At 47.0% G+C, this 26,911-nt stretch overlaps 6 protein-coding genes across 6 annotated transcripts; 2 read left to right on the top strand and 4 right to left on the bottom strand.

The window, feature by feature from the left end:
- Nucleotides 1–362: 362 nt before the first annotated feature.
- F5891DRAFT_951427 (uncharacterized protein) lies at nucleotides 363–833 on the bottom strand (the record flags this gene model as incomplete). Its single annotated transcript, XM_041375045.1, has 1 exon — nucleotides 363–833. A coding segment is annotated over one exon (471 nt), but the record flags the coding sequence as incomplete, so codon positions are not given.
- Nucleotides 834–2,170: 1,337 nt separating this feature from the next.
- Nucleotides 2,171–3,342, bottom strand: F5891DRAFT_951439 (Lactonase, 7-bladed beta-propeller-domain-containing protein; the record flags this gene model as incomplete). Its single annotated transcript, XM_041375046.1, has 3 exons — nucleotides 2,171–2,706; nucleotides 2,755–2,964; nucleotides 3,060–3,342. Coding segments are annotated over 3 exons (1,029 nt in total), but the record flags the coding sequence as incomplete, so codon positions are not given.
- Nucleotides 3,343–7,078: 3,736 nt separating this feature from the next.
- On the top strand, nucleotides 7,079–8,534 carry F5891DRAFT_1188158 (uncharacterized protein; the record flags this gene model as incomplete). The annotated part of the gene is made up of 8 exons (XM_041366960.1): nucleotides 7,079–7,103; nucleotides 7,158–7,226; nucleotides 7,286–7,348; nucleotides 7,405–7,473; nucleotides 7,545–7,909; nucleotides 8,111–8,179; nucleotides 8,243–8,397; nucleotides 8,453–8,534. The coding sequence occupies 8 exons, from the start codon at nucleotides 7,079–7,081 to the stop codon at nucleotides 8,532–8,534; spliced, it is 897 nt and encodes a 298-aa protein (XP_041226612.1).
- A 2,613-nt stretch (nucleotides 8,535–11,147) lies between these two features.
- On the top strand, nucleotides 11,148–11,856 carry F5891DRAFT_892316 (uncharacterized protein; the record flags this gene model as incomplete). Its single annotated transcript, XM_041373314.1, has 3 exons — nucleotides 11,148–11,342; nucleotides 11,412–11,567; nucleotides 11,620–11,856. Coding segments are annotated over 3 exons (588 nt in total), but the record flags the coding sequence as incomplete, so codon positions are not given.
- Nucleotides 11,857–13,335: 1,479 nt separating this feature from the next.
- Nucleotides 13,336–14,150, bottom strand: F5891DRAFT_1188156 (uncharacterized protein; the record flags this gene model as incomplete). The annotated part of the gene is made up of 3 exons (XM_041366959.1): nucleotides 13,336–13,536; nucleotides 13,584–13,880; nucleotides 13,935–14,150. 3 exons carry the CDS (start codon nucleotides 14,148–14,150, stop codon nucleotides 13,336–13,338), a joined length of 714 nt encoding a protein of 237 aa, XP_041226610.1.
- Nucleotides 14,151–14,482: 332 nt separating this feature from the next.
- On the bottom strand, nucleotides 14,483–14,853 carry F5891DRAFT_898892 (uncharacterized protein; the record flags this gene model as incomplete). Its single annotated transcript, XM_041373421.1, has 2 exons — nucleotides 14,483–14,592; nucleotides 14,649–14,853. Coding segments are annotated over 2 exons (315 nt in total), but the record flags the coding sequence as incomplete, so codon positions are not given.
- Nucleotides 14,854–26,911: the final 12,058 nt, after the last annotated feature.

Raw genomic sequence — 26,911 nt, 5'->3', positions numbered from 1 at the left:
ATATGAAGTTGTGTAAACATGATTTGTACATGGGAATTTGTTACAGTGCCGCGTCACATATGCCGCATCAGTGCCGCATCACAGGCGCGTCACGACCGCGGCAGGTGCGGCAGGGCCACGTCAATTTCACCTGGCCCTGGATAACACCATGTGAAAACGCATCGCCAGTGATGACGTTTGCGTGGGGACGAGAAGTGCTCCAGGACGCCAGAGGAGCGCGAGAAGTCGTTCAGAAAAGTAGTGGCCGTCTTCAAGATTTCAGTCAGTAAAGTCATATGGTACAGTTTGATTAAACCGTTTACCCTCTTGCTGCAGCACCTTCAAGGTTCTAGAAGGTATCAGTGTATTGACCCACAGATGCTCTATGAAACTGGCAGTGAGATGAGTGAGTGCAAAGCAAAGGCAAAAGGCAAAATTACAGCGTACACGTGCGTTCCATTCAAGCCGTCCTCTTCGCCATTATTGATGTTGAACACCACCGTCTGGCTGGGCCTGTTCTCTGCAAAGTACTTCACCATGCTCAACAGCGTCACCACGCCCATACCATTATCTGTGGCACCAGGAGCGGTACTGACAGAGTCCCAGTGTGCACTGAGCAAAAGCCCGCCTGACTCTTGATACTCCTCGTCACTCTCCTCGACCTGGAGCAATACATTGCCAGAATCATAATATACTGCGTAAGAGTTCATGGAGAGGAGTCCTGAAGCCCAAGATGCATTTGAAGAAAGGTCGAAATTCAGGGAGACATGGTTGTAGGAGGAAACAATGTCCTTCATGCGGTTCAAGATGTAGGAACGAACTAAAACATTGGCATGTGAGTTGAAAGGATGCGGATGAGCGGCCGCCTGAAAGAGCTAAAGTAAATTATTGCTGATGCTACTTGGGGGAGTTGGGACAAGATGAGAAGATGCGGAAACCCAGTAGAGTGAACAAAAAGCAGGAGGTTATAGAAGTGAGGTGAAATGAAATACTACGAATAGTAGAGTAGTGACACCCATGCATATCGTAGATGCTAACTCCCAGGAAAGTGATTCTGGAGATGAATACCATACGCCAGCGTAAAAGCTGACCAGGAGGAGTGCACAAGAGAGCCAACAACATAGGTAGGTAATAGACTGTTGCAAAAAAAAAAGGAGCAATTGGCCATTTGTGTTGAGAGTCTGCATCAATCTTACGTTAAACATTACCATAACAAGAATTTAAAATTACGTACATTTAAACTACCAGGCCCCACATAGACGAGGTGTTCGAGTTTGTATTGGTTGATGAGGCCGGTGATGATAGCTATATGAATTGCATTAAAAAAATTAGCGTACAAGCATATAGGCACATACAAAAGGCGGCGAGATATAACCCCATAAATATAATTGCACCAGCTGGGACTACATTGATCCAAAGTGCCACAGATGGTGGCCAGTTTGCACTGATGAGTGCAAAAATGGCCGCCATGATTGTGGCACCGCTAGCTGTGTATACTAAGCGTGCTCGAAGACGTTTCATCAGTTTCTCGAACTTGGGTCTGTCGGTCCGGGCCGCGTTGAGGTCATCCCACAACGTGCCTACCATATATAGGCAAACTGGCACAGCCACATTAGAGGTAAGTATTGCATAATCTATTTGATGTGCTTACCATTGGTGATGAAATCGATGAGACATCCGCTACGATCGAATGTGTTGACAACCAGCTGAGTGTTGGCCGACATGTCGCTTTGAGATTCAGATGCGGTAAGAGTACTCATTGAAAAATCAATTGTTTTCACATTTCTTATATACTAGCGGACATACTTTATCAACATATGACTATATTTAATTATATAATAGAACATGCCAATCTACAGTTCTCTCGAGAACATCCCTAAAACCGCCCCTTCAGACTGTTTTGCGCCGGAAGGGCGGTTTCAGTGACCCTCTGGTTCTCTCAATCGAGCTTCTTCCTTAGTATCTCCGCGCACCATATCGGATTCCGATGAAATCTCGCTGTGATCACATGAAAATCCCCCAGCTGTGAGGATATTCCCAGTGGTATTGGCTTAAACATTTCCACATTCTCTACGAATCATCCTCGTCACATCAATGTGTCATATATCATCAGGATTTCAGCTGTTCATGTACTGTTTTGCCGTACTACACAACTGGTATCCTCGACCCGGTGTGACAGACACCATAAATGCTACACTCCAGCTGGCGAGCAGATGTATGTCCACCAGTTCACATCTTGACTTCTCGGTGCCACAAGAAGCCAGTGGGACGGCCAACGGGCCACAACGTCTTCACCGAGCTTCGCAATTTCTTGGAGTCCCTTGCCACTATCAATCCTCTCAAATACCTTCACTTCGCCACCTTCCACACCACCTTCAACCAGATACTTATCTTCGTCACCTCCAAACACCATTCCCCGGACATGAATTAGCCCTGTACGCACTTCGTTCACAAGCTCTGGCTGACCCTCTCCGGCAGCAAGAGAGAATATTGCAATCGAGTAACCCTCTGAATGAGGGTCATTTCTGTTCAGTGTGTAGATGAATGTTTCAGGGAAGGATGCATTGGGTTCGGGTAGTAGAATTTCCACTGCGAACATGGTATCCGGTATTGGTAATGCAGAAAGTGTGAACAGAGAAGTAAGACGAGCAGGGGGCACCGGAAGCAGCGGGAAGGTATGTACAGCAAGCTTTGAGGTGAGCTCCAGTAGCGTGTAAAGGGTATTTCCTGTTATGATAATCAACAAAGTTTTAAGAGTAGAGGTTAGTGACACACCTCGAGCTGCGATATGTCGTGGGCCACCCCGTGCTTCAAAGTCAATGTGATCACGAATGGACAACTTGCCATCATTCCGTTTGGTGAGTCTCCAGACCTTGTCTGTACCTAAATCTGGGACAAGGAGCTCTTGCTCCGTTTGGTTCAGTGGATTGAGGATGATTTGATGGGGGTGGGATGAAGATTGACGAGTTTTGTCCGACCTACAAGCTCAAACGGCATTGAAAGCGTCCATGGGTGTGGTAAGAGTATGTAAGGGGGCAAATGTTGATATCGGAAGGGTCATGATTGTGCCCGAGGTGTACTAGATGCCGACGCGGATGCAAGAAAGGGAACATTAGAATAGGTAGAGCTGACTTTTTGGGGACTTACATTTCGAATGATAAACTCGTCCTCTGCAACAAGAAGGCTGCAAGGGTCTGCACCACCACTCTTGGCCCTGGCCACCACTTCTCCTTCTTCGACGGTTCCACTCCAGCCATACTTGATCGCGGCAACCTCTCCATCTGCCTGTTCGAGCCCTGTATATATGAGGAATTTATCGGACGGATGAGATGTGATCCATGACAGATGGTGGCCGACGATTGTTCAGGCCAGAAGATTAAGAGTTGGAGATCCTGTCGATGGTACTGGATCAAAGGACAATGTGTGGATGGAGTCAGTGTATGAAACGACAAAGATCATGAGCGGTGCCATGCATGTTGTCTCGTTTACAGGTAGATTGTTGATAAAGAGGACTGTGGGATTTCGTGTTTCACCAACGTGATATACGGTGGGACAATGTTCGGAGGCTGACATTGATTGAATTGTCCGCGTGCCCAGATCTGCAGACCCAGTGAAAGTCGGACGCATGGGTTTCAACCCACAGCAACGCACATATACTGTGGTTGTCGTTGATGGGGTAGGTGACGAGTAATAGGATGGGAATGGCCAACGGTCACCGGTTCACTTATAATAGTTGTTCTTTGCTATGTAGCAGCACGCAAATAGTATAAGGGGAGAAATTTGAAAATTACAAAGACTTAGTGGGGCTGCAAAGAGAGACAGTTGACGCTTTTACATAATATTCGCACGAGTTTACCAGTGCGCTTATTGCGCCTACTTACCAGCAAGCCACCATCAAAGGCATTCTTCCCAGTCTGAGTCGAACATGGTGTCCACAGCCACCTATCATTATGAAGCTAAAATCACTGATATGAATGTCCCAGATCAGTTCGGCAACTAGCGCATTTGGAATGCATTGAGCATGTATCATGGACTATTGACGATGCAAGCTGGTCATGTCCTAGGAAAAGCTCTAAAGATGAAATTTAAAGGACTCGACACGGAGTACACATTACGCCACAATGAAACTACCTCTAGCAAACGAACGGTCTCCCAACTTGGCTATTGGCGTAGGCTTCAGCGATGAGCTATCATCAATATTAATTAGATGAGTGTCAGATGCGAAGACACGAACACTGACCTTTATCGACACATAAGTCCCAGCGACACAGATGAAAATGCCGGAAATTATAGTCAACACTGCGAGTGTTGTCCCGATTGGTCATCGTTTGAGCCCGTCCATGCCACCCTCGAGATGATATGCGTCATGCAACCAGAAGAATCTGGCCAAACCGTACATGTACCATGCGGCAGAGGGCTTCCGTGATGCCGATTAGGTAGGAAAATATCAGAACTGCGATGGCGAGAATTACAGCCATAGCTGAGCCTGCAAAACACAGCAGAGTCCAAACCGTCCAACTGAGTAAGGTATGCGAATGGATGTGCTCTGAATGACGAAATATTCAAACAAACACAAACTTTGTAGCTGTATAAGTGTATAACCCGGAATAGAGAAATAGTGAGGACTAGACCAAACAGCAAGGCATCACTGACAATAGAAAATTTGGGAGAGCAATGGCGAACACTGCCTTTGCCCATACCAGAGGAAGAGAAAAGAGGACCAGGGACTGGACTGTGTTTCCAATGTAGACATACATGACTCCGCTGAAAACAACATAGAATACTGTAGCGAAGTCCTGTAGACACCATGCTGCCTGAAAATGGCCTTCAGTTACAACATCGAGTACAGGAGCGTCCTCGGGTTTACACATCTCAGATACCAGAATAAAGAACCTGTCGTAGGTCAGTTTCAGAATATTGTGCCCAAAAAGTCATACATGAAGTGTCCTAGTAAAGTATTTAGGAATGTTGATTAACATCGCAAAATTCCGTACCTGCATATGCAAAAACCTAATGAGCAGATAAGCAACGCAAGTTACTCGAAGACATAAGAAGGTACCCACAGGATTTGGAGGCAGTTACGGTCGACAGTCCGGGAACTGGGTTCAGCCCTGCTCCAATCATTAATATTGCAATGAAACCAGCTATGGCAATGACTGCTGCACTAAGAAGATCCATCCATGCCAAACGATCCAGTGTCCGCGGTAGCGAAATTAAGAAAGCAATTAATGGTGCCAGTGATGATAACCAGATACATACTACACATGCCCTGATTCGAAAGCGTTGACAGTGCCTGCTGGCTGGAAAGTAGTCCAAAGCCCTGTTTGAGATAATTCAATTGCGACATATTAATATTCCAGTTAACTCGGTGACACACCGAACCAAACACAGCGAAAGAAACAGTTCCGAAGGCAAGCACTTCCCGAGCCACAGGTCCGAACATAATGTATCCAGCATCGCCTAGAGTATCTTAGGTGTTTGAAAATCACCGACGACAGAATTTATTATCCATAGTATGCACATTAGGATGATTCCACGTCGATGAGCAACTTGGTGGTGTCCACAATCCCTCCGCGAAGTCCACCTCGACGTTCGACACGGCGTCAGTAAAATGTCAGATCTCGTTCCTAATCGAAAGTTGAGGGAAGATCATGAAAGCGCCACAACCTCAGTTGTAATGTCCCCTGAAGGACAACAAATGATCACCGGCTCATACGACAGGACACTTCGTCTGTGGGACTTGACGACAGGCATTATATTGAAGAAGATGGAGGGGAATTGCCATAAAGTGCGGCCATTGGTGGTATCATGAGATGGGCAATTGATAGCAAGCGGTGGTGAATCATCATCTGGCATGGAGAAGTGGGGAGTATCTCGTCCAGTCAACTGTGTTCGGTATTCGCCATCCGGCAAACTTCTTTCCATCATGGCAAATAGCAAACTCAATTCGGACATGAAGGAATGTGTCGCAGACATGCTAGACATTAAATTTTAAATATGGGAACAGAGCAGACCTGAAGACAACGACTTGAATTTACTCGCGTGGACACCCGCCTTCTCTTGACGTGCTATCGCCTTGAATACAGGAGTGTGATACATCTGCATCAACGTTAACCTGGAAGGAGGTCGGTAATGATGACGCTAATTCAGAGGTATGTTTTCATTAGTGACTCTAGAAGCGCTGCTTCTCCAGTTCTTCATCACACACCGGCGGTTTTGGAGTTTTGCACTATGCAAGATTTGTTTTGAAATGTTAGTGATAAAGTTGGCATTCTTACTATACATTTTGACGCAGTAAAAATGAAAAAAATTGGATGAGTGGCCAAATCCTAGGCAAAATTCTACATTTTATGAATCATTTTGACGTTGTAAAAGAAAGACATTTAACCGACAGCAAGATCTGAAGAAAAATGATCGAACATTTTGATTCAAATCTTACATTGGGGTAAAACTCCTTTCCAACAGGTAAAATGTGTTTTAAAATTTTTATTTCAAATTTTTCTCAAATCTCACCCCATGTAAGATTTGAATCAAAATGTTCGATCATTTTTCTTCAGATCTTGCTGTCGGTTAAATGTCTTTCTTTTACAACATCAAAATGATTCATAAAATGTAGAATTTTGCCTAGGATTTGGCCACTCATCCAATTTTTTCATTTTTACTGCGTCAAAATGTATAGTAAGAATGCCAACTTTATCACTAACATTTCAAAACAAATCTTGCATAGTGCAAAACTCCAAAACCACTGGTGTGTCACCAATATAGCCACTCGCAGGAAAATGGCCTGGATAGAAGCACCTCCGAGTGGTGTTTAAACTCCGCTCGATGTTTTGAACGGCCATTGTCAGAAATTTCCGAAAGTGGTTGCAATGACGTGATGTTGACACGCTGTTTGCATGCCATTGAAATCAATTGAAATGCCTCCTGAAATGATAAGGTAATCTGATGGCTGAGTTTCAATATATTGCAAGTCCTTTGTAACGTTAGATCATAGCTGTTATCAGCGCCTGCAGTACACTCTTCGCGTTCTAGCGCATTCCTTGCTCTATTTCCCCACCTTAACTCTGTTTACATACCACTGTACAATACTGTCAACTACATGGGTCCAGAGCGCACAAAGTATTGTAATTTATGCGACCAGGATATCAAGCCATGAGGATGGACCACCCACCGCAAAGCTTGCGAGACGAAGGCAGCCAAAAGACAGCGGGATCAGGTGGTTGTAGATGCGATTTGCAAGGAGAAAGGTGCGTCTGTTTTATCTTTGTCTTAATGTATTGTCAAAGCTAATTGTATCAAAATACAGCGTCGGATTCGTCATCGAGACTCGACAAACCTCAATCAGCTATTCGTATCATCCCTGTACCAAGTATGTCATAGTATTTTGTTTTTGTTATGCTATCTACGGCGCTCACAAACTCACAGTTGAAACACAAAATCATGCAGAATTCCTCGATGTGGACTTCAGTCATGATGATCCAGTGACCGGTCCAGGTGAGTCGTCAACACTTAATTGTTTTCGTTGATCTCACTAACACTTGGGCCGTGTACCCTATTCAATACAGGCCCTTCTGCACTTAATGAACTGGAAGTTGTGGCTGCAGTCCCCACCTTCAATCAAGACGACATCAAGATCGAGTATCATCCGAGTAGCAGCATCGAGGCCAAGGTATACGGCTTTGATAGCTTTGAGCGTCATGCCTCAGAATTCCTTGCCCCCCCACCTGATGGCCAACCTTGGCGTCTGTTCAAATCTCGGCTTGAATTCGAAATTGCCGAGATCATGCTCGAGGTTGGCTTTAACAACCAACAATCCGATCGGTTCATCAAGCTATGTCACCGCTGTGCTGTGGGCAAGGAGAAGTTCACATTCAAAAACCACAAGGATATCCACAACATGTGGGAGGCAGCCTCACACCGCATTACGAAGGTGATATATCCTACTTCTACTTTAAATGAGTCTGACAAAGTATTATGAGGTATAGTTTACAAAGGAAGTGATCTCGATCCCGTTCGCTGGAGATGAGGAACTACATAAATATGACATACATTACCGAGACCTTTGGGAGTTGGCTGCCGATATGCTTCGGAATCCCCATACTTCACGTTTGATGCGCACTGCCTGTCGAAGTTTGATGGTAATGCATTCGTTTCTTTTGTTGATGAGCCTTTCACTGCGCGAGATATTTGGGATGTGCAAGTATGTGACGATACTTTGTAGTTATTTATTGTGTCCTCATTTCAATGTATCATTACTTTGCAGTCGCAACTCCCTCCAGGTGCGAAGCCACTGGCATATATACTCTACATGGATAAGACGAAACTCTCCTCCTTCGGTACCGCAAAAGGGTATCCGGTCTATGCTCGTTTAGCAAACTTACCGACTGCAATTCGAAACGGGCGAGGTACAGGTGGCAGGTATGTGGTGGGATGGCTGCCAATTGTGCGGTTTCCTTTAGTGACTCGCTGTTAGTGCTGCTGATGCAGTTTACATAGGTCAAGCACATACTACAGTGACCTATCTCCGTATAATACGAGGGAACGGACGTGCATAATATCCCGTATGATACGGGCCAGCGGACCATGGGCCCATGATAAAAATATTCTCGACTATGACGGATGGGCCGGGAGGCAAATTATTCCCGATGGAGGCGGGTGGGCCCATGCAGGGAATATATAGAGTAGATGAGTGGGCTGATGTAAATGAATATTAGGTAGACGGGTGGGCCGAGGTAGCTGGATATTATGCAGATGGGTGTATTAAGGTAGATGTGTATGAGATAGATGGGTAGGTACTTGTTATCACATTCACGGGTGGGCCCAGACACATATTAAATTAGACGGGTGGGCCGAGGGTATTATAAAATATTGTATTATACGGGTGGGCCCAGACGCATATTAATTAGACCGGTGGGCCGAGGGTGTTGTATGGGATGTTGTATTAGACAGGTGGGCCGAGGGTGGTATACAATATAGATGGGTGGGCCCATGTGTATCATAATTGTAGACATGATGGAGCTGAGGTAGTTGTACATCAACCAAATCAGAGGAGGTAATAAATCAAAGTTACCAAGTTCCCGGAGCATCAGGTGATCTCCTGACATGGCAGTGCGAAGCTTGTGTTGCCCAACAAGACGCCAAGTTCCGGCCACCAGAATTTGAGTCAACTGTACCGAGTTCCGAGTTCCGGGACCCAGAACTCACCACATAAGTTGGTTAATACTTTTTGATGGTGCACAGGTTGTCTTGCAGAATGTGGAATCCGGGGTGCGAAGCTTGTGTTGCCCTACAAGAAGCCAAGTTCCGACCACCAGAATTGGAGTCAACTGTACCGAGTTCTGAGTTCCGAGTTCCGGGACCCGGAACTCAACACATAATTTAGTTAATACTTTCCGTGTTAAATGGCCAACCGAAGTTCAGATGTTTCTGAAGAGAGCAGCAGGTGCTCTCTTGACATGGCCTCTGATGGTGCTTAGGTTGTCTTGCAGAATGTGGAATCCGCGGTGCGAAGCTTGTGTTGCCCTACGAGAAGCCAAGTTCCGACCACCAAAATGTGAGTCAACCGTACTCAGAGGAGGTAATAAATCAAAGTTACCGAGTTCCCGGAGCAGCAGGTGATCTCCTGACATGGCTGTGCGAAACTTGTGTTGCCCTACGAGACTCCAAATTCCGACCACCCAAATATGGGTCAACTGTACCGACCTCCGAGTTCCGGGACCCGGGAGTCGACAAATGAATATCTGATGACCAGCGAGTCAACCTTACTCAGAGGAGGTAATAAATCACAGTTACCGAGTTCCCGGAGCAGCAGGTGATCTCCTGATATGGCAGTACGAAGCTTGTGTTGCCCTACGAGACACCAAATTCCGACCACCGAAATATGGGTCAACCGTACCGACTTCCGAGTACCGGTGTAGAAACAACAATACTGTGAGGAGCAAAGATAGCTCCAGACTGTATCTATAAAAGTTGTAAGGTCGCGCATTGCCTAGTCTGCGATACTTGAGATGGCAAGTGCGTTCGACCCTATAGGGGAAGCGAGTGCAGCAAAGATCTAGAGGTACGCGCAGAAGTGAAGCGCGAGAAAGCGCAGGTGCGCGCAAGGCGCGGGAACACGCGCGCGTATTAGCGCGAAGCGTGGGAAAGCGCGCGCACATATGCGGATAATGATAAAAACTAAGCTTAAGTGATGATATGATACAAGATAAGAGATGTGAGAGCGCAAGATGTAAAAGAATAGGTTTCTACTATGTTCTGCTAAGTAGTAAGTAAGTAGTAGTAGGTAAAATGGGAGGTAAAAGTAAGGTAAGTAATAGTATGTACTAAGCGCGGTCATGCGGAGCCGAAGCGCTACCGAGTAGGTATGTAAAGATATATATGAGTGAGAATCCATGATAAAAATAAAGGTGGAACTATGCTAATAAAGGAAATGGAAATATACGTACTAGGGAGCTTGGTGGACAGTGGATAGATGCTTCTGGATGGCTGGCGCCATAGGGCGCGCGTATACATCGCGAAGCGCGGGAATGGTGCGCGCATTGCGCGGGAAAGCTGCGCATCATATAGAGATAGCTGTGGGTAGTGCACAGAGTGACGCTACAAGTTCGTGCTATGTACTTCCTAGTGTAAAGCGCCATATCAGACCATGAGACGCACGAGTCTCTACACTGGGACCCAGGAGTCGACAAATGAATATCTGATGACCAGCACACTTCCAATCAGGTAGTATTTCATTGAGCAATGGATAATAATACATCTTTGACAGCAGCCAAAATTATCCATGGCTCCCTTATCTGATCCTCTCTATCTCCACCCCCTATAACACCAAAGTCCGGACATCCAGCATTCAGCGTCTGATTTCCCAAGATTAACATCCAGCATGAACGGTTCCTCCCCTTCCCCTCCTGATAGCATAAACATCTGGCGCACTTGGGCCCTGACTGTGACTTATGAAGCAGGGGAATATACTGAACAGAAATTCAAGGCAGAGAAGACTGGAGGAGGCCCAGTCATACCTTCCCCCAACCTAGACACTGATCTGGTGATGGCGTGCGATCGCTTGGCTGATGTACTCATAAAGGCATCTAAAAATCCCAGTGGGTCTTCCTGCAGATTCGGAAAATTCTATTTATCATTCAAATTCCTGCATGACAGTTCAGATGCAGATGGATATTGCAAGATATAGCAAATTGATCTCCCCGAAGGACACCGGGCATAATGAACATAAAGAGGCGAGGTTGCTTGAGAGGTGTCCTCCTGGCCATGAAGGCAAAAGGTTGGTCGATGAACCTGCAATAATTCTTGATGCATCCGGTGCCATCATTGCATGGTATCTCCCAGACGCCCTGACAGACACCACCCAGGTGTGTAATATACATTGTTACTCGATGGATATCGAATATTAATGGAACCTACAGAAGGAAATCAGGGAGGCCACCTATTTGCTCTCTCCAAGCCTCGAAAAAAGTGTAAGGGCTGATGGCAATTGGCGAACTAATCAAAGGTTGTTCAACCGGGGCTCGGAAGATGTTGGAGCAACTCCCGGATGCATCAATCTATCTCCGGCATGGTTTCAACAGGGACACGAGGTAGGATCTGATGAGATGGTGATTCCGGCAATCATACTTACCAATCCCAAAGAATGTGTCCGATCCGGAGGTATCTGCATCATTGAAGGGACCTTCCTGCGAGAATATCCTCAAAGCCATTGCAAGGCCAGCAGCCATCGTGTCCGCGGCACTCAGAATCATGCATCCTGAGCAGTACTGGGCAGGGTTGAGAACCTTGTCAAACCTTGGAAATATAGCAGTAAGCAAGGATCTGCCACAGATGCCGGAGGCCCTGCAGTACTGGGCATCCGTGTTTAACACCCTCTCCATCATTTCCAATCGGGAAACCCCCCATCATCGAGACCACATGTCCATTGCTGAATGCTTCGACATTCTCACCACCGTGGGGGACTATTCTAATGCTCGGATGACAATGCCAAACCTTCAGCTGGAGTTCAAGTACAATTCCGGCTGTATGATTGCGTTTTCCGGAAAGATTGTGAGACATGGAGTGTATGATGTGGAAGGGGATCGGATTGCTTGGGCATGGTATATGAGGGATGCTGTTCATATTTATGCTGGTGTTCCATCATGTGGATGGGCTAGTGTGGATGGTCCATACAGCGTGTGAAAGATCAAACAAAGAGCAAGCATTGTGACCTATATACATTCCAACAAATGAATACCATGTACCAATTGTGATCCGGACCTCAATACTCAATTTTGAGCATTTCCCAAGTGATATGTGGGACTAAATAATTTGGATGCAAGCCTCGGTATTCGATAATTGGAACTTGGGACTTGACATATGGGAGTCCTGAGTGCCGGGGTACTTAGTCCCGACACCCGGACCTCAGCACGTGATATTTGAGACTGGGGGAAGATGTATAAATACGCTCGAATTAACATTTGTTATTGCCATACACATTTAACAAAACCCTGAACCCCGACATTGTGGACTCCGGACTCGACACTGTTCTGAATACCGAGTTCCGGACGCCCAGGTCCCGAGTCCCGAATTTCGGAGGTCGGAGGTCGGAGACCCGGAGCTCGGCAACTGTGTTGGGTGTCAGGGTATCCAGACCATTGGAGATAGCATGTGTCAGTATTTTGTGTTTCATGGTTTATGTTGGGTGAATATGGAATCGGGGATCAGGGACTCGGTATTCAGAACAGTGTCAAGTCCCAGGTCACGAGCTCCGAGTGCCGAGTGCCGAACCCCGAGTCCCGAGTCCCGAATTTCGGAGGTCGGGGTTCGGCGACCCGGAGCTCGGCAACTGTGTTGGGTGTCAGGGTACTCGGAGCATTGGAGATAGCATTTGTCAGTATTTTAAGTTTCATGGTTTATGTTTCGTGATTATGGAATCAGGTGTCAGGGACTCGGTATTCAGAACAGTGTTGAGTCCCAGGTCATGAGCTCCGAGTCCCGAGTCCCGAAACCCACACCCAGCAGTTGCCGAGCTCTGGGTCGCCGAACCCCGACCTCCGAAATTCGGGACTCGGGACTCGGGGTTCGGCACTCGGCACTCGGAGCTCGTGACCTGGGACTTGACACTGTTCTGAATACCGAGTCCCTGATCCCCGATTCCATATTCACCCAACATAAACCATGAAACACAAAATACTGACACATGCTATCTCCAATGGTCTGGATACCCTGACACCCAACACAGTTGCCGAGCTCCGGGTCTCCAAACCCTGACCTCCGAAATTCAGGACTCGGGACCTGGGCGTCCGGGACTCGAATGTGAGATTTTTGAATGCATAGAATATGTTACATCTTGTATACAATGAAGAGTGAATGGGACTACACTCCTTTGCCTTTCCTCAATTTCTCTGACAAGTCAGTGTACATCTTCACCTCTCCCATCTTAGCTTCGATGCCCTGATCTTGCTCCTCCAGCAATGCTTCCATGTGTTCTTTGATGAATCTCAGTCCCATGAGTGGTGGAGTCGAAGTGTTTTTCAACTTCTCTGGAAGTACCAAAGCATCATCCTCAACATTAAGCTGAAACAGATAAGTCATCAATCAAGGTAATTCAGCTGACATCTTACCGCCCAATACTGGTAGTGAGAGATGCAGGAAGCCATTATTTCATCCCACTGCCATGGTTGATCAGGGATTGTGGTGTTTCCCATCCACCATGGACATGTATATGCGAACACAATCCGGGACGGATGTCCTGCAATTGGCTCATCATGAAATGAAAGGAGGTGGAATGAAAAGACGTCATCCGGAACAGTGTTCCAGGTCAGCATGGGATACAACTTAAGGATATAAGCGACAGGGACCGGAAGAACCGACACGATATTCTGTGAAGCAGAGTACTGCAGGAGTGGTGTGACAAATGTCTACTCAAATTCTTAGCATTGACCAACAAAGTCATCAGGGCAGTGGTGACATACATTCATCTCCCATTGCAGCCTGGCTTTAAAATACTTGATCCGGTCAGCAGATAGACCATTGTTGGCAGCTTCCGTCCGATATTGAGAGATGATTGCACGGACGCGCGATCCAGCCATTTCCAATGTGCAGGAAATAGTTGCAAGGCTCAGCTTCAGAGGTCGGTAATGGCTTCCGGGATTCAGAGTGCCAGAAGTGGATGCATGAGATGTAGACATGGCTAATACAGGACTATGGCGCTGGCAATACAAGTGAAAGATGGTCAAGATGTGAAGATAAGAATCACTGATGGATGGATACGAAATTCAAACTCCGACATGGGCTGACCCGGACAATTCCCGGGCGTCAATTATGTATGTGGACAAAGGGACTTCATGAGAAAACAATGTTCATTCATCTCCAGCCTCTATCAACACATTTTGTAGGTCTTGAAAAGCTGCCTGCGCATCCTGTGCCAGCAATGAATACATGTGGGATTGCCTTCTGGCATAGCATCCATGACCCGGAAGTCGTTTCTCCAATGATTCCTGCATGTGCTCGCCCCGGTTGTTTTCCACAAAAAGAACTTACATGTCCAATCCATCTCCAATGTGACCAATAGCATTTCTTCCCTCCATCGATCCCGTAGTGCCTTTGCCCTCAGCCAATGGACTCGGTAAACTTGGCATGGGTCCAGTCAGGTAACCGCAGGATATGACATGCAAGCGGGAACTCACATTCTTCATTCCACGATTGATCAGGACCCCCGAGGTCAACTTCAACAGACCAAAACCAAGCCAAAGATTCATTTCGTTGACCTCGGGCATTTGGGTCGCCCACTGCAGTGCTGATTTTGAGTTGCTCACGAAGCAGGGGTTTGTATTTCTGAAGCTGGTCTTGCCCCAGCTCAAGTTTCATCATTTGCTTCCTTGTCTTTGTATATATGCTGGCATGGAGGGAGACTGCCTGCTGCACCGACATCACCTGGGACCAAGCTCGAGTTTTCAGGGCCTGGGAATTGGCCTGCCTAACGGTTGTTCGGAACAGGATGGCCTTGTTGCAAAGGTAAATGCGGAGATTGTGAAGGGCATCATTGGCCTGCCCTTCACGAAGTGACATCTCCAGGGGAATCAGATCCTCTGCCATGCATTGTCTGCATCTTTCAACCCCCAGGTTTGATGGCAATGGGATTACAGTTAGCTCGGGAGAGTTTGTCCATGTGTGAGATGTCTCTGTGAAATCCGCCGGGTCATCATCGAGATCATCTAGAATGTCTACGTCCAAGTCTTCAGGTTCATCATCTGCATCAAATCCCTCCCCGAGATGTGTTAGAGCAGACCGAGCAAATCCATCTATCTGGCCTTGGAGCCGATCTCTTTGACGGGCGATGTCTAATCTCTGTGTCTTGGTGGATCTTCTTCCGATCCTTCGGACCTCGATGAGCAATGCAATCTGAGCCTCTTCAATTGCTAACCCTGTTGATATCCATGTTGCCACAGATCTGCAAGAGGGTGCTGCATTGCGGGCATTACCCTCCTCTAACAATCTAAGCTCGATCTCCTTTTTGCTAGGTGCTGAGTGCAATATTAATTCAGACCTCGATGGAGACAATGGAACTCAACGTACCCTTTTTGATATTGATCTCATATTCATCCATGGCTGAAGGATCATTCAATCTGCTTGACTGAGCTATCCTCTCCCTGGCTAACCATTCTGTCTTCAAATGTAAGGGTGCTGCTTCATCGAGTCTGTCGAATGCCTTTCCACTTTCTAAGATACCATTCCTAGCCAGTTTGTATTTCCGGCATAGAGTCCTTTTCATGCGAATCATCTTGCAGAAATTGGAGTCATTCATCTGATAATCAAGGCATTCCTTTCGGTGGGGAGATGACATTCCCCGAGCAGCAGGGGAGATCAAATTGAGCCATGCCCATAGCGTCTCCATGATCTCTCCATCAATCCGACCAATGCCTTCAATAAAGTTAGAAGCATATCGGACATAGCAGCTGTCCTGATGGCCATGAATGTGCCATAACCCAATTCCGGGAATGATGGTTAGTTGTGGTGCCATTTCTAGAAATCAACTTCGATCCACCCGAACCCGAAAGTGTTTGTTGTATTGACAATTAATATCATAGAAGGTGACAGCCCTGGTGATGCCTTCCATGTTGTGCTGGGAAGCCTCGCAAAGGGCATAGTCCATGTTCATTTGTCTGCAAGTGACCCATGGTTAACTTGTGAATGGGGAATGGTGGATGTGGCTTGCCTTTCGCCTTTCTGAAAATCCACCATGGAGTGAGGGACAAAGCAACCATGTCTGGCACAGGCAACTCCCCCGATACCGGTGGACTCCAGCTTGTGCCGAGCAGCATTAGCTTGATTTACTGCCCGGTGATTGTTGCAGCTTGATTTTTCCACTGTGTCAGCAGCCTCTGCCAGATGCATTTTATACCTGTCCTTTCCTACCATGAATCCAAGCCCATCGGACAGCCAAACTTCATCGAATGGCTTAATGGGATGCAGATGTTTGGCTTTGAAATTTCCGTCCATCACAAATGACCAGGTGTATTTCCAGCTTGGATCCCTAGTATTATTATGGAGGCCACATAGGTTGAGAATAGGACTCACTCATCAAGAGATTCATCCTCTGACAACAGCACATTAATCCCAGGCTGAGGACATGCCGGGCAAAATAATGCAAGTTCTCCTGTGCTCGGGTTATCAGAACAATGGCCAAAGCCATGCCATTTCATTGTCTTCAACTGCCTCCACTGTCGAGCAACCCTCATGAGCTCTCTGTATCGGTCCTTGCAATGTGCTTTGTCAATATGATGTCCAGTAGATCATGAGGGTAAGGCATTACCGGAACAAGGTGTGGAAACATGCTGGAGGTCATTCGCTGGAGCTTGCTGTAATAGTTCATTGCCGAGGTGCCGCATTCAAGGCTGTCCAGTAGAAAATCATTGAGCACTCTGAAGGTGAACACAGTCTTTGGCCTGTTAAAAGATGCAGGGAAAAATCCATGTCGAAACATTTGAATGTCCGGACTCATGGCATTCAGACATTCACAGCATTGAACCTCCAGGCGATGAACTCCGGACTTGTCTATGATGACCATGGTGTTTTCCTTTGGCTGGAACTCGGGTCCGGACACAAATGGCAGATCTTCAGGCTCGAGCAGGTCTTCGGGTTCATCTTCTTCAAACAAATTCCACCGATCAGTGACCGCCGGACATTGTTTGCCATCATGGCCAAGGTATATAATGAGTCCCACATGAGCTAGACAACTCCGCTCGAAGAATCGCCCATTACATTGACTGATCCAGTGGAAAGGATTGCTACGATGTTGACTCCTGCAACAGCCCGTGCAATAAAGTGGCTCGCCAAGACAATCTTGACATTTGTACACCCCATCCTGTTGGCAGATGATGTAGATATGATTCCTGCCTTGGCAGCCATTGCCTGAGGTAGTCATTTTGACTCTGTATTTTGAATGCTTAGCCATAGTTTGAATGACACTCCAACATTGTACATGAACTTGCCATGGTTTTTGGGAGTTGCAAAGGCTCAAATGAGCCTTGGTCCTGCTCATAAGTATTGTCAGGAAAGTCTTCCCAAGGAGGTGGTGCCTCAACAGGCTGAATTGTTGGTGATTCTGGGGGAGAGTTAGGCATGGACCTGTAGGCATGTCGCCTCATGCTTGCAAGTGGGACCTTGACCCAAGTCTTCCTACCTTTGCTGCCCCTTGCTTCCACCCTGTGAGATTTTTGCACTGGGGTGCATCTACCTATCTTCATCTTGTTTATTAATGTTGCAAGCAAGGCATCAGCTCAGGTGTAATGAATTGTTATTGCAATATGATGCGGTGCAGTCCTGTTGGCTTATTACAAATTCATTTCCATTAATGGCTCAGGGTCCAATATGGGCCGATTAACCTATCATTAGGCTTTGCTCAAAGTTCAACTTCGCACAATTCATTAATACTTTCACCTTGAAAATCCTTAGCCATTTCTGCATTCTGATTCACTATGGCAAGAACAGGTCATTCCACCAACACAACTTCCGGAAGACACAGGATGCATCAACCACAGTCTCAGAAGCTCACGGACAAGGAGATTTTGGAGTTGAAGAACTACCTTCCTGAGTGGACTGCTGCCAAAAGGAGTGAGAAGCGAGTGATTTTCACTGCCATAGCAAGGGCGGCCAGGTTGTTTGCTCCGAAGTTGGACCAAAAACAATGGAAAAAGAGGAAGCAGGTGAGGCTTCTTTGTTGTGTTGAAAAACTAAATTTTTAATGTCACATTCTTTCATCAACTCTTAGGTGTACAAGACTTGGTTGTTCAACAACAAGAAAAAGAAGGAAAGGAAGGACATGATCAAGTATGGGAGGAAATGGACGCCCAGGATGGTGGTCTACCAGCAAAAATGCGAAGAGGTGCTGAAGAGGATTGAGGATGAGTCCGGGGTAAAGCCAGGAGATCCTGGTATGTTCAAACATTATCAGGCGGCGGTGAAGAGAGTCATGGCTGAATTGGACGACGACGAGTTGGAGAAGGCTAAAGAAACAGCCGAAGAGTGGTCCAACAACTGTCCGCCTCCGGAGATACAAGCACAAGTTGCTCGTAAGAAGGGTCCGGCATATATGGAGCACTTTTCGAACGAGATGTGGAGGCAATGTGGGATGAGAGTGTTTGTGATGTCGGCTTGGAAGGATGAAAAGGGCGAGGTGCTGTTCGGGATGTGAGTACATTTATCCATCGACGGAGATTTTTCGTCTCAAAATATTCATGCAGGCATGATGATAATGAGGCCTTAGGAGATGGGGACAGCTTCATGAAGACGAAGGACTGGGAGGACATTGAGCCAGTGTGGCAGGAGTACGCACAGGAACAGTTCGGTGAGTGTGTGAACCATGTATACCAGATTGAACATATTGAGCATCACAATGATAGGCACCAGGGCATGGGATGGAGGACGTCAGGTCAAGGGAGGTCGAAAACGAATTCGAAAACCAGCCTTCAAACTCGAAATGGATGGGGAGGGTATGCCACTCCTTCTGGACATCACCGACATCAAACTTGAGGAGAAGAAGGCCATAGTAAGGGCCTTTCTTACATCGCACTATCGTGAGTTTGTCGTCGCATCACCTGACAAATTGTTCAATGCATGGACAAAGGGATATGCTCCGGGAAGGACAAGGCAGTTGTGCCATGGAGTGCCATTGTACAAAGTCAGGATGACTTCGTGGCCCGGATGTATCTTCCGGCGGATGTTGACTTGAAGGAACCTTCGAAGCTGCAAATTTGGGACACCACTACCTTGCTCCAGTTTTGGCTCGCTCGGCAAGAAACAGGCGAAGGGCCCACATTTCTGTTCAAAGCATGGAAGAACAAAGATGGGGACATGGTACCATCTGTCATATCTGGCAACTCGCCCTCTCCTCAGACTCGTATAGTGAGAAGGCAACAGAGGGTTACCATCCGAAGGCCTCGGGAGTCATCGACAGAAGCCGAGAGTGATAAGGAGAGTGCCACTCATCATACGGAGCATAATGTGGATGATGACCTGGCTGACGGGAGACCTCCGCTGAAGAAGCCCAGGACAGGAGGTCCTACACCCAGAGGGCCGGCAGTCCCACGTTCAATTCCAAAGCCTCGCCCGGCCAAGCCGGCCAAAAAAGGTGCATTACTGACATCATGATTGGGTGACCTCCTCGCTGGGTTAACTGACAATGCGACAGGCGAGGTTAGAGATGATGTCAAAATGGAAGAGAGTATCACACCGCCAGCACAGAAAAGGAGGAGGGGCACTCGAGTCACTGTTGAACCATCCACGAGGACGACCCGGAGTAAGTTGCAAATGCCAGTAGACAGTACACCTAGAGTAACCAGAGCACGGGGACGCACTTAATGTACATATATCTTCCTGCCCTCATGTGTAATGTCATAAGTGCTATTATGTATATGTCAAAGTACTAACAATCAAATTGTAATTGCCAAATGCCAAATCTCGAGTACCAAGGCCCGAGTACCGAACCCTGAATACCGAAGCCCGAACGCCGGTCACCGAGTACCAAGGCCCGAGTACCGAACACCGAGTACCGAGCCCCAAGGCCCGAGTACCGAGCCCCGAGTACCAAGCACCGACTACCGAGCCCCAACTGCCGAGCCCCAACTACCGAGCCCCGAGTACTGAGCCCCAAGTACCGATGACCTGCACCAAACTGGTTCGGTGCATGGATGACTAATGCTCTCCCATGAGCCTAATACCCTAGAAATCACTACGAAACCATTTCCCTCTATTCTAAAGCCAGAATGCAGCTCAGACAAATATCTCATTTCATCTTTTCAATGGAACTCAGACAGGCTGAATATTTTTGTATATTTAATTCTGCGATGAATTTTGCTTAGTCATCCTCAACAATGACTCAGGCTGAATCCCACACATGTCAGGTGACTGTGAAAAATAGTTCTCACATGGGTTACCCTGGGAAAACTTCCTCAAAACCCTAAATACATGCCTCGCGTCATTTTCTCATTCAACAAAGTGACATCAGAACGGAACACCAATGATCATGAATATTTCTCTTGCAGTGCACAATCAGCCTGTCACATGACCCTTCAGTCACATGATGCTAAATCACATGATCTTAAGTCAGGTGACTTTTGATCCAAATCAAGTGATGACAGAACACTCAGCCCAAGCATGCTGACTAATGCTGACTAATTATGGTCTCATTGGGTGCAACATAAGCAACCCCTGCAAAATGATTTTTGGTACCGCTGACTAAGCCCACCCCTCATAGATGGCGGGAAAATGTAGCACAGCCACCCTTTTTTTTTGTATATAAGACCCAAATTTTTGCCCAAAGAAAAGAGCTTTTAAGCCCCACTTTCAGAATAAAATTGTGTGTGAAGTGTGATCATTGTCAACAACAGTGACCAGGGCTGTCAAGTACCTTCAGCAAAGTCATTGTAACCAGTAGTCAGCCAGCAACTTTCAGTAACCAGCAAGCCCCTAAGCTCATCAGCATCAGCATCCAGCAACACCCTTAGCTCATCACCACCAATGACGACCAAGACCTTGAGCTCACTGTGCTCAACGACTGACAGAACTTTTTTTTTTTTTTTTGATTTTTTCTTCTTTGATTTTCTAGTTTTCTTCTGTCTCTTTTTCTCTTTCTTTTCTTTTCTTTCGTTCTTTCTTTCTTTCTTTCTTTCTTTCTTTCTTTCTTTCTTTCTTTCTTTGTCTTTCTTTTCTGTCACTCTTTTGTTTTTCTCTTTTTTTTTCGTTCTTTCGCTCTTTCTCTCTCTTCTCTCTCTCTGTGATCCTCTCTCTTTCTTCTCTTTCAAGTTTCGGTGCTAAGCTTTCATTCATATTTTCAGAAGCTTTTGTGTTGTCTCTTTCATCCATCTAGACTCCGAATAGTTTAGTGGGGAGACTTTAGGGATTGACAGTAACGCTTGACCTCACTCATCTGAGTAGTGATACTGAGCCAGGATCTTCCTTGTCTGCTAGACTTTAGTTGTTGAATAGGGGACTTGGTACTGAAACCAAGGACGTCCGTTCCTGATTCTGTTTAATACTCATCGTGAGTTCCTTGGCAGCAGGTTCAACAGTGAGCTAAGAGTTCTACTGAGCATTGATTAGTCTTGACCTTTGATTCTACCTGTTTGTGCTGAGGGGGTTGATTGCTGTAATTCCACACAACTCTTTCGAGATACGATTGTTACAAGGCATTGTTGTTGAAGGAAGGTTTGAAGAGGTGTCTTTTTTTCTTTGTTTCTTTTTGTCATCACCATACCGTTGGGTTGACTAGTTTTCTTTCATCTTTCAATCACTGCCATACCGTTGGAGTGATTTCATTTCAGTTTCATTTTTGTTGGATTGACTGCATTGTTGCTGACCTTACAGAAGTACTGTGGTCTGACATAGCTTGGGAAGTGTAAACAGCCACCCACGAACGACCACGTTATCAGCCATTGGTATTTGTCTGAATCGCTGACCGTGGAGATATTTGTTTTTATAGGTGTTTATCTATAGATCATCTATCTAAGAAGACACCGAGCACAGAAAACCTGGCAGCGAGTACTGGGTAGGTAGAGTATACAAGTACCAAGGACTACCTACTGAGTAGTACTGCAATGTGTCTACTATGAGTCCTCAAAGGCCTCAATGAGGGTATCCAATACCTTCAGCATTTTGGAGGTTGACTCCCTTACCCTTTGCATCCTCCGGAGGTGGGCATCTGCTTTCCGCAGTTTGTCGCATGTTTCAGCCCATGCCATCCTGAATGGTCTGTCAGCCTCAAGAATTTGGGCTACTGTAGGGGCAGGAAGATTTCCATGATGCTGTTCATAATCTCCCAGGCGATCTACAATTGATTGAACTTGCAGGATATTAGCAGAGATAAATAATCAACTGTTGTATACTTACTTTCAGCTTGATCATAAGATCCGATTGGCATGAACTCCTGAACCATGGCACGCAGGGCTTCATTGTTGAGTTCCAGCTCAGGCGATTGACGTTCGGGAGTTTCTGACATAGCTTAAGAGATAGCATGAGTAAAGCACATGAAATGATATGAATATACCTACAAGGTATGGGTGCACCTGGTACACCCAGAGTGGCCGGATCGGGCTCCGGAGTTGATTCATTCACTGGGGAAATGCCATGAAAGGTGACCATGGGATTGAAAGACTAATCTCACCAGCCATAGGAAAATCAGGTATAACCGGAGCATCATCAGACGAAATCAAGGTATCCTCCGGACCAAGATACAAGTCTGGGTCATCGTACAGGGCCAGTCCATCTGCCAGAGCCGGAGATGATGGATCTGGAGATATGTGATGAATTTGCACATGTAAAATATGTACATTTGAATTGGAAAACATACCGGGAATTACATTCAACACATCCAAACCACCGGATGATCCAGAATCAGAGTCTAACTCATCATCCGGCCCAAGGTATATATCATCCAATGGATCTGAACCATGTCAGTTCAATTGACTGAAATCAGAAAAAACAAAACATACCAAGGGACATCCGGGACTGGGAGGACTCATCCACATCCATTGAAGTAAATTCAGTGACTGGAGGGTCATGAAATCTGACCCCAGGTTGAGAGCTCATGATATCTGATGAGCTGATGCACTGATGAACTGATTGATAACTGATAATGTCAAAGTTCAACACATGGCCGGCGATTGCCGAAAGTTGAACGATGACCAAACAAACACAAACAATCAACGAATTTTCAACATCGTCCTTCAATTGTATTGTTTGTTTGAAACTTCATTCTATTGATAACAGATTTCACCCTGCTTTCAACATTTTCACATCTGTCAACTCCATCCAAATGTCTACTCAAGTTCAATCTTCATTGGCCAACCTCAAGGCATCCACTGCTCAACTTGTGGACATCATTGCCGGCGCCCGGCACATCCCGGCCGGCTCTGTGGACGTCCACCTTGTTCTAACAAAGCAGGTCACCACTCTTTTGGTATGTTGAACTTATTAAATTAGTGTAACATTAATGTTTGTAATGTCCGGGTAGGCTGACATCATCCGGGCCCATGAGAAAGGGGAGTACATCCCTGGAATTGTGGCGTCCTGCTCTAAGGAGCTGATGAGGGTGCGTTCCATGACTCCCTGGGCATTGCCCAACTGGCACAGCATTGGCCACGATGACCCCCAGGTGGCTAGACATGCCTGGTGCAAGCAAGTCCGTGCCTGGGAGGCGTTGGGTGACAATTCCTGTGATCTCCCTGTTGTCTCTAATGTTTCCACTGGCCCACTCACTGTCAACCTTCCGTCTCCACCTGTCCCTTCACCTGCACTTGTCCCTTCCCCCACCCCCGTCATTCCCTCACCTCCTGTCGTTGCCGGACCTTCCGGCAAGACGACCCCCGAGGTCCAGGACAAAGGAAAAGGTAAGGCCACCTCTGTCGACCTGTCGCCGGAAGTTGGGGGGAGCAACAAGAGGAAGTCTCCAATGATTTTGGGACACTCCTCCCAACCTCCAAAGTCGGCGCTGAAGGCTCGCAAGCATGTCAAGTCAACTCAACTCCCCAAGTCGAAGCCGTTTGTGGAGTCGGAAGATGATGAGGACCCAATTGTTCAGGTATGTGTTCTGGCTGATTTCTGACATGCTCTCAATTTGTTGCAGCCGATTTCGCGTGGAGTGCCGGTGTAGAAACAACAATACTGTGAGGAGCAAAGATAGCTCCAGACTGTATCTATAAAAGTTGTAAGGTCGCGCGTTGCCTAGTCTGCGATACTTGAGATGGCAAGTGCGTTCGACCCTAAAGGGGAAGCGAGTGCAGCCAAGATCTAGAGGTACGCGCTTCAGCGAAGCGCGAGAAAGCGCAGGTGCGCGCAAGGCGCGGGAACACGCGCACGTATGCGGAAAATGATAAAGACTAGACTCAAGTGATAATATAATGCAAGAAAAGAGAAGGGAGATGCGAAGTATAGACAAATAGACTTCTACTATATTCTGCTAAGTAGTAAGTAAGTGATAATAAGTAAATGGGAGGTAAAGTAAGGTAAAGTGTAGTATGTACTGCTGGCGCTTATATAGCGCGCCTAAGCGCGGTCATGCGGAGCCGAAGCGCTACCGAGTAGGTATGTAAAAATATATATGAGTGAGAAACTATGATAAAAATAAAGGTGGAACTATGCTAATAAAGGAAATGGAAATATACGTACTAGGGAGCTTGGTGGACAGTGGATGGATGCATCTGAATGGCTGGTGCTATAGGGCGCGCAAGCGCGGGAATGGTGCGCGCATGGTGCGCGTTGCGCGGGAAAGCTGCGCCTCATATAGGAATTGCTGTGGACAGTACACAGAGTGGTGCTGCGAGTTGGTGCTGTATACTCCCTTAGTGGAAACTGCCATATCATGCCATGAGAGGCATGAGTCTCTACACCGGAGGTCGTCCTTCCCCAGTGCACCATTGTGGTAAGGAAGCCCCAGTCGCCTCGGTCACCCGGTTCCCCCAAGAAGCAATCATTTGGGCCTGCTTCGGTAAGTTTGCATTTTTCGTTTGGACTTTAAATATATGCTCATGTGTCCACAGCTGACTGCCGGCAGTCGTCCGGAGGTTATGGTGAGTCATTTGGACATGTCCGGACCTCCCATGTATAATTCCCACTCATTCCCATTACATTAGAAATCTCCCATCAGTCGTCCGGAGGCTCGGGTAAGTCCTAGAAGTTTTCCAGAAACTCATGTGTATTAACAATCTGTCAGGCAACCTCCGGCAGGCATCCGGAAGTTGAGGAGGAGTCCTCCGATGATACTTCCAGTGCTTCGGATGGTGACCTGCCGGCCACTACCACATTTGATATCACCATTCCCAGCCCAGTGAGTACTCAAATAAATTCCCCTTAGTCCATCTACTAATGGATACTACAGAACAACCCCTGCCATTATTGTGTCAAGGAAAATTGGCCCTGTGCGACTCGATTGGACAAGAGGTCCAGCCTCCCCTGCTTGTCTTGCATCCGCTGCTCCACCAAGAAGATCAAATTCAACCCTGCATCTCTGGGATCCCCGCCCAAACGGACCCGAGGGAAGTCTACCACTGGCCGGACGCGTTCCAAGACACCTGCCCCTGCTCCATCCAATGCTCCATCTCCCTCCCAGTCAAGGGCCCGAACTCGTAGTCAATCTCATGGCCCTTCCCGAACTCCGGCCATCCCTGCTGCAACCACACCCCAGGTGCAGTCACGTGGTCGCAGCAAGACCATCACTACCAAGAAGACACCTGCACCTGCACCTGCACCTGCACCTGTTCCTGCACCTGTCCCTGCACCTGTCCCTGCACCTGTGCCAGCTGGTAAGTCACCCATACTTTTGATGACCAGCTGACCAAATTTTTTACTTAGCAGTCAGGTCTTCCAGCATCGCAGTGCCTCGTGCAGCACTCAATGTTCCCATGCCGGATCTCCATTCCATGGCAATCGCGATTCAGGATGGTGCAGCTCGCATCGCTATTCTTGAGGCTCGGGTGCAGGAGCAGGACGCTAAGATTGATACCCTGCAACGCCTCCATGAGAGCCTCCGGCGCACAGTGGTCGACCGGCACCCTTCATTCTCACTTCCGGACACACCGGCCGATGGAATAATGTTGCTTGGTCAAGGAGGTCCCCCCCCGTCCATGTCACCCCTCCCCTCCGCACTTTCCAACCTCATTGATTTGGACTTTTCAGTCATGCAACCTACACCTTTGATGCCTGAGCATGAATCTGCTGTGGTAGGTCCCATGGTTGAGCCCACCCAAGTTCAGCCTGAGGGTCCACAATCCTCCGGCGAAATTGATCTCCCTGATGAACCAGGCAACCTCCTGCCAGAATCCCCCGGCGATATTGTGGTCCCTAATGAACCAGGTAACCTCCTGCCAGAATATGATTCTTCTGATGAGGAGATGGATGTTGAGGGAAAGGTTGATCTTCCTGGTGAGGAGGTTGACATGGCTACATAATTGCTCAGTGATAGATGTACATAAATGTTTTTCCATGCATGTTACCTATGCCACAATTGAATCATTCAATGATCACTCCCGATATCCAGAACTCGAAACTGCAGATTGAAGTAGATATCACCCGAAACCCGAACACCCGAATGTCAAATTATCAGTGCCGAACCCCGAGTCCCGACACCCGGAACTCAGGATTTGACATTTTAGACAAACGACATCTTCCAGACATGTTTAAATCAACCTATGTATATCTGTAAACATTTTACTAACCCCCAAACCCCAAACCGAGATGTACCAACCCCCAAACCCCAAACCCCGAGAGTGCCGGGTCTCGGGTATCGGGTGTCCGGAACTCAGAACTCGGTATGTCTAAACAAAAATATATTGCAAACATGGGTAAGTCAATGTGTTGTCAATCAACTCAATTGTAAATTAAATTGTATTGATCTCCCCAAATTCTCCCAAGTTCCGAGTTCCGGACACCTGATACCCGAGACCCGGCACTCTCAGGG

This window comes from Suillus fuscotomentosus (assembly GCF_016647785.1).
Source record: "Suillus fuscotomentosus strain FC203 chromosome Unknown F5891scaffold_24, whole genome shotgun sequence".
NCBI lineage: Eukaryota > Fungi > Basidiomycota > Agaricomycetes > Boletales > Suillaceae > Suillus > Suillus fuscotomentosus.
This window is presented reverse-complemented; position numbering and strand designations above follow the sequence as displayed.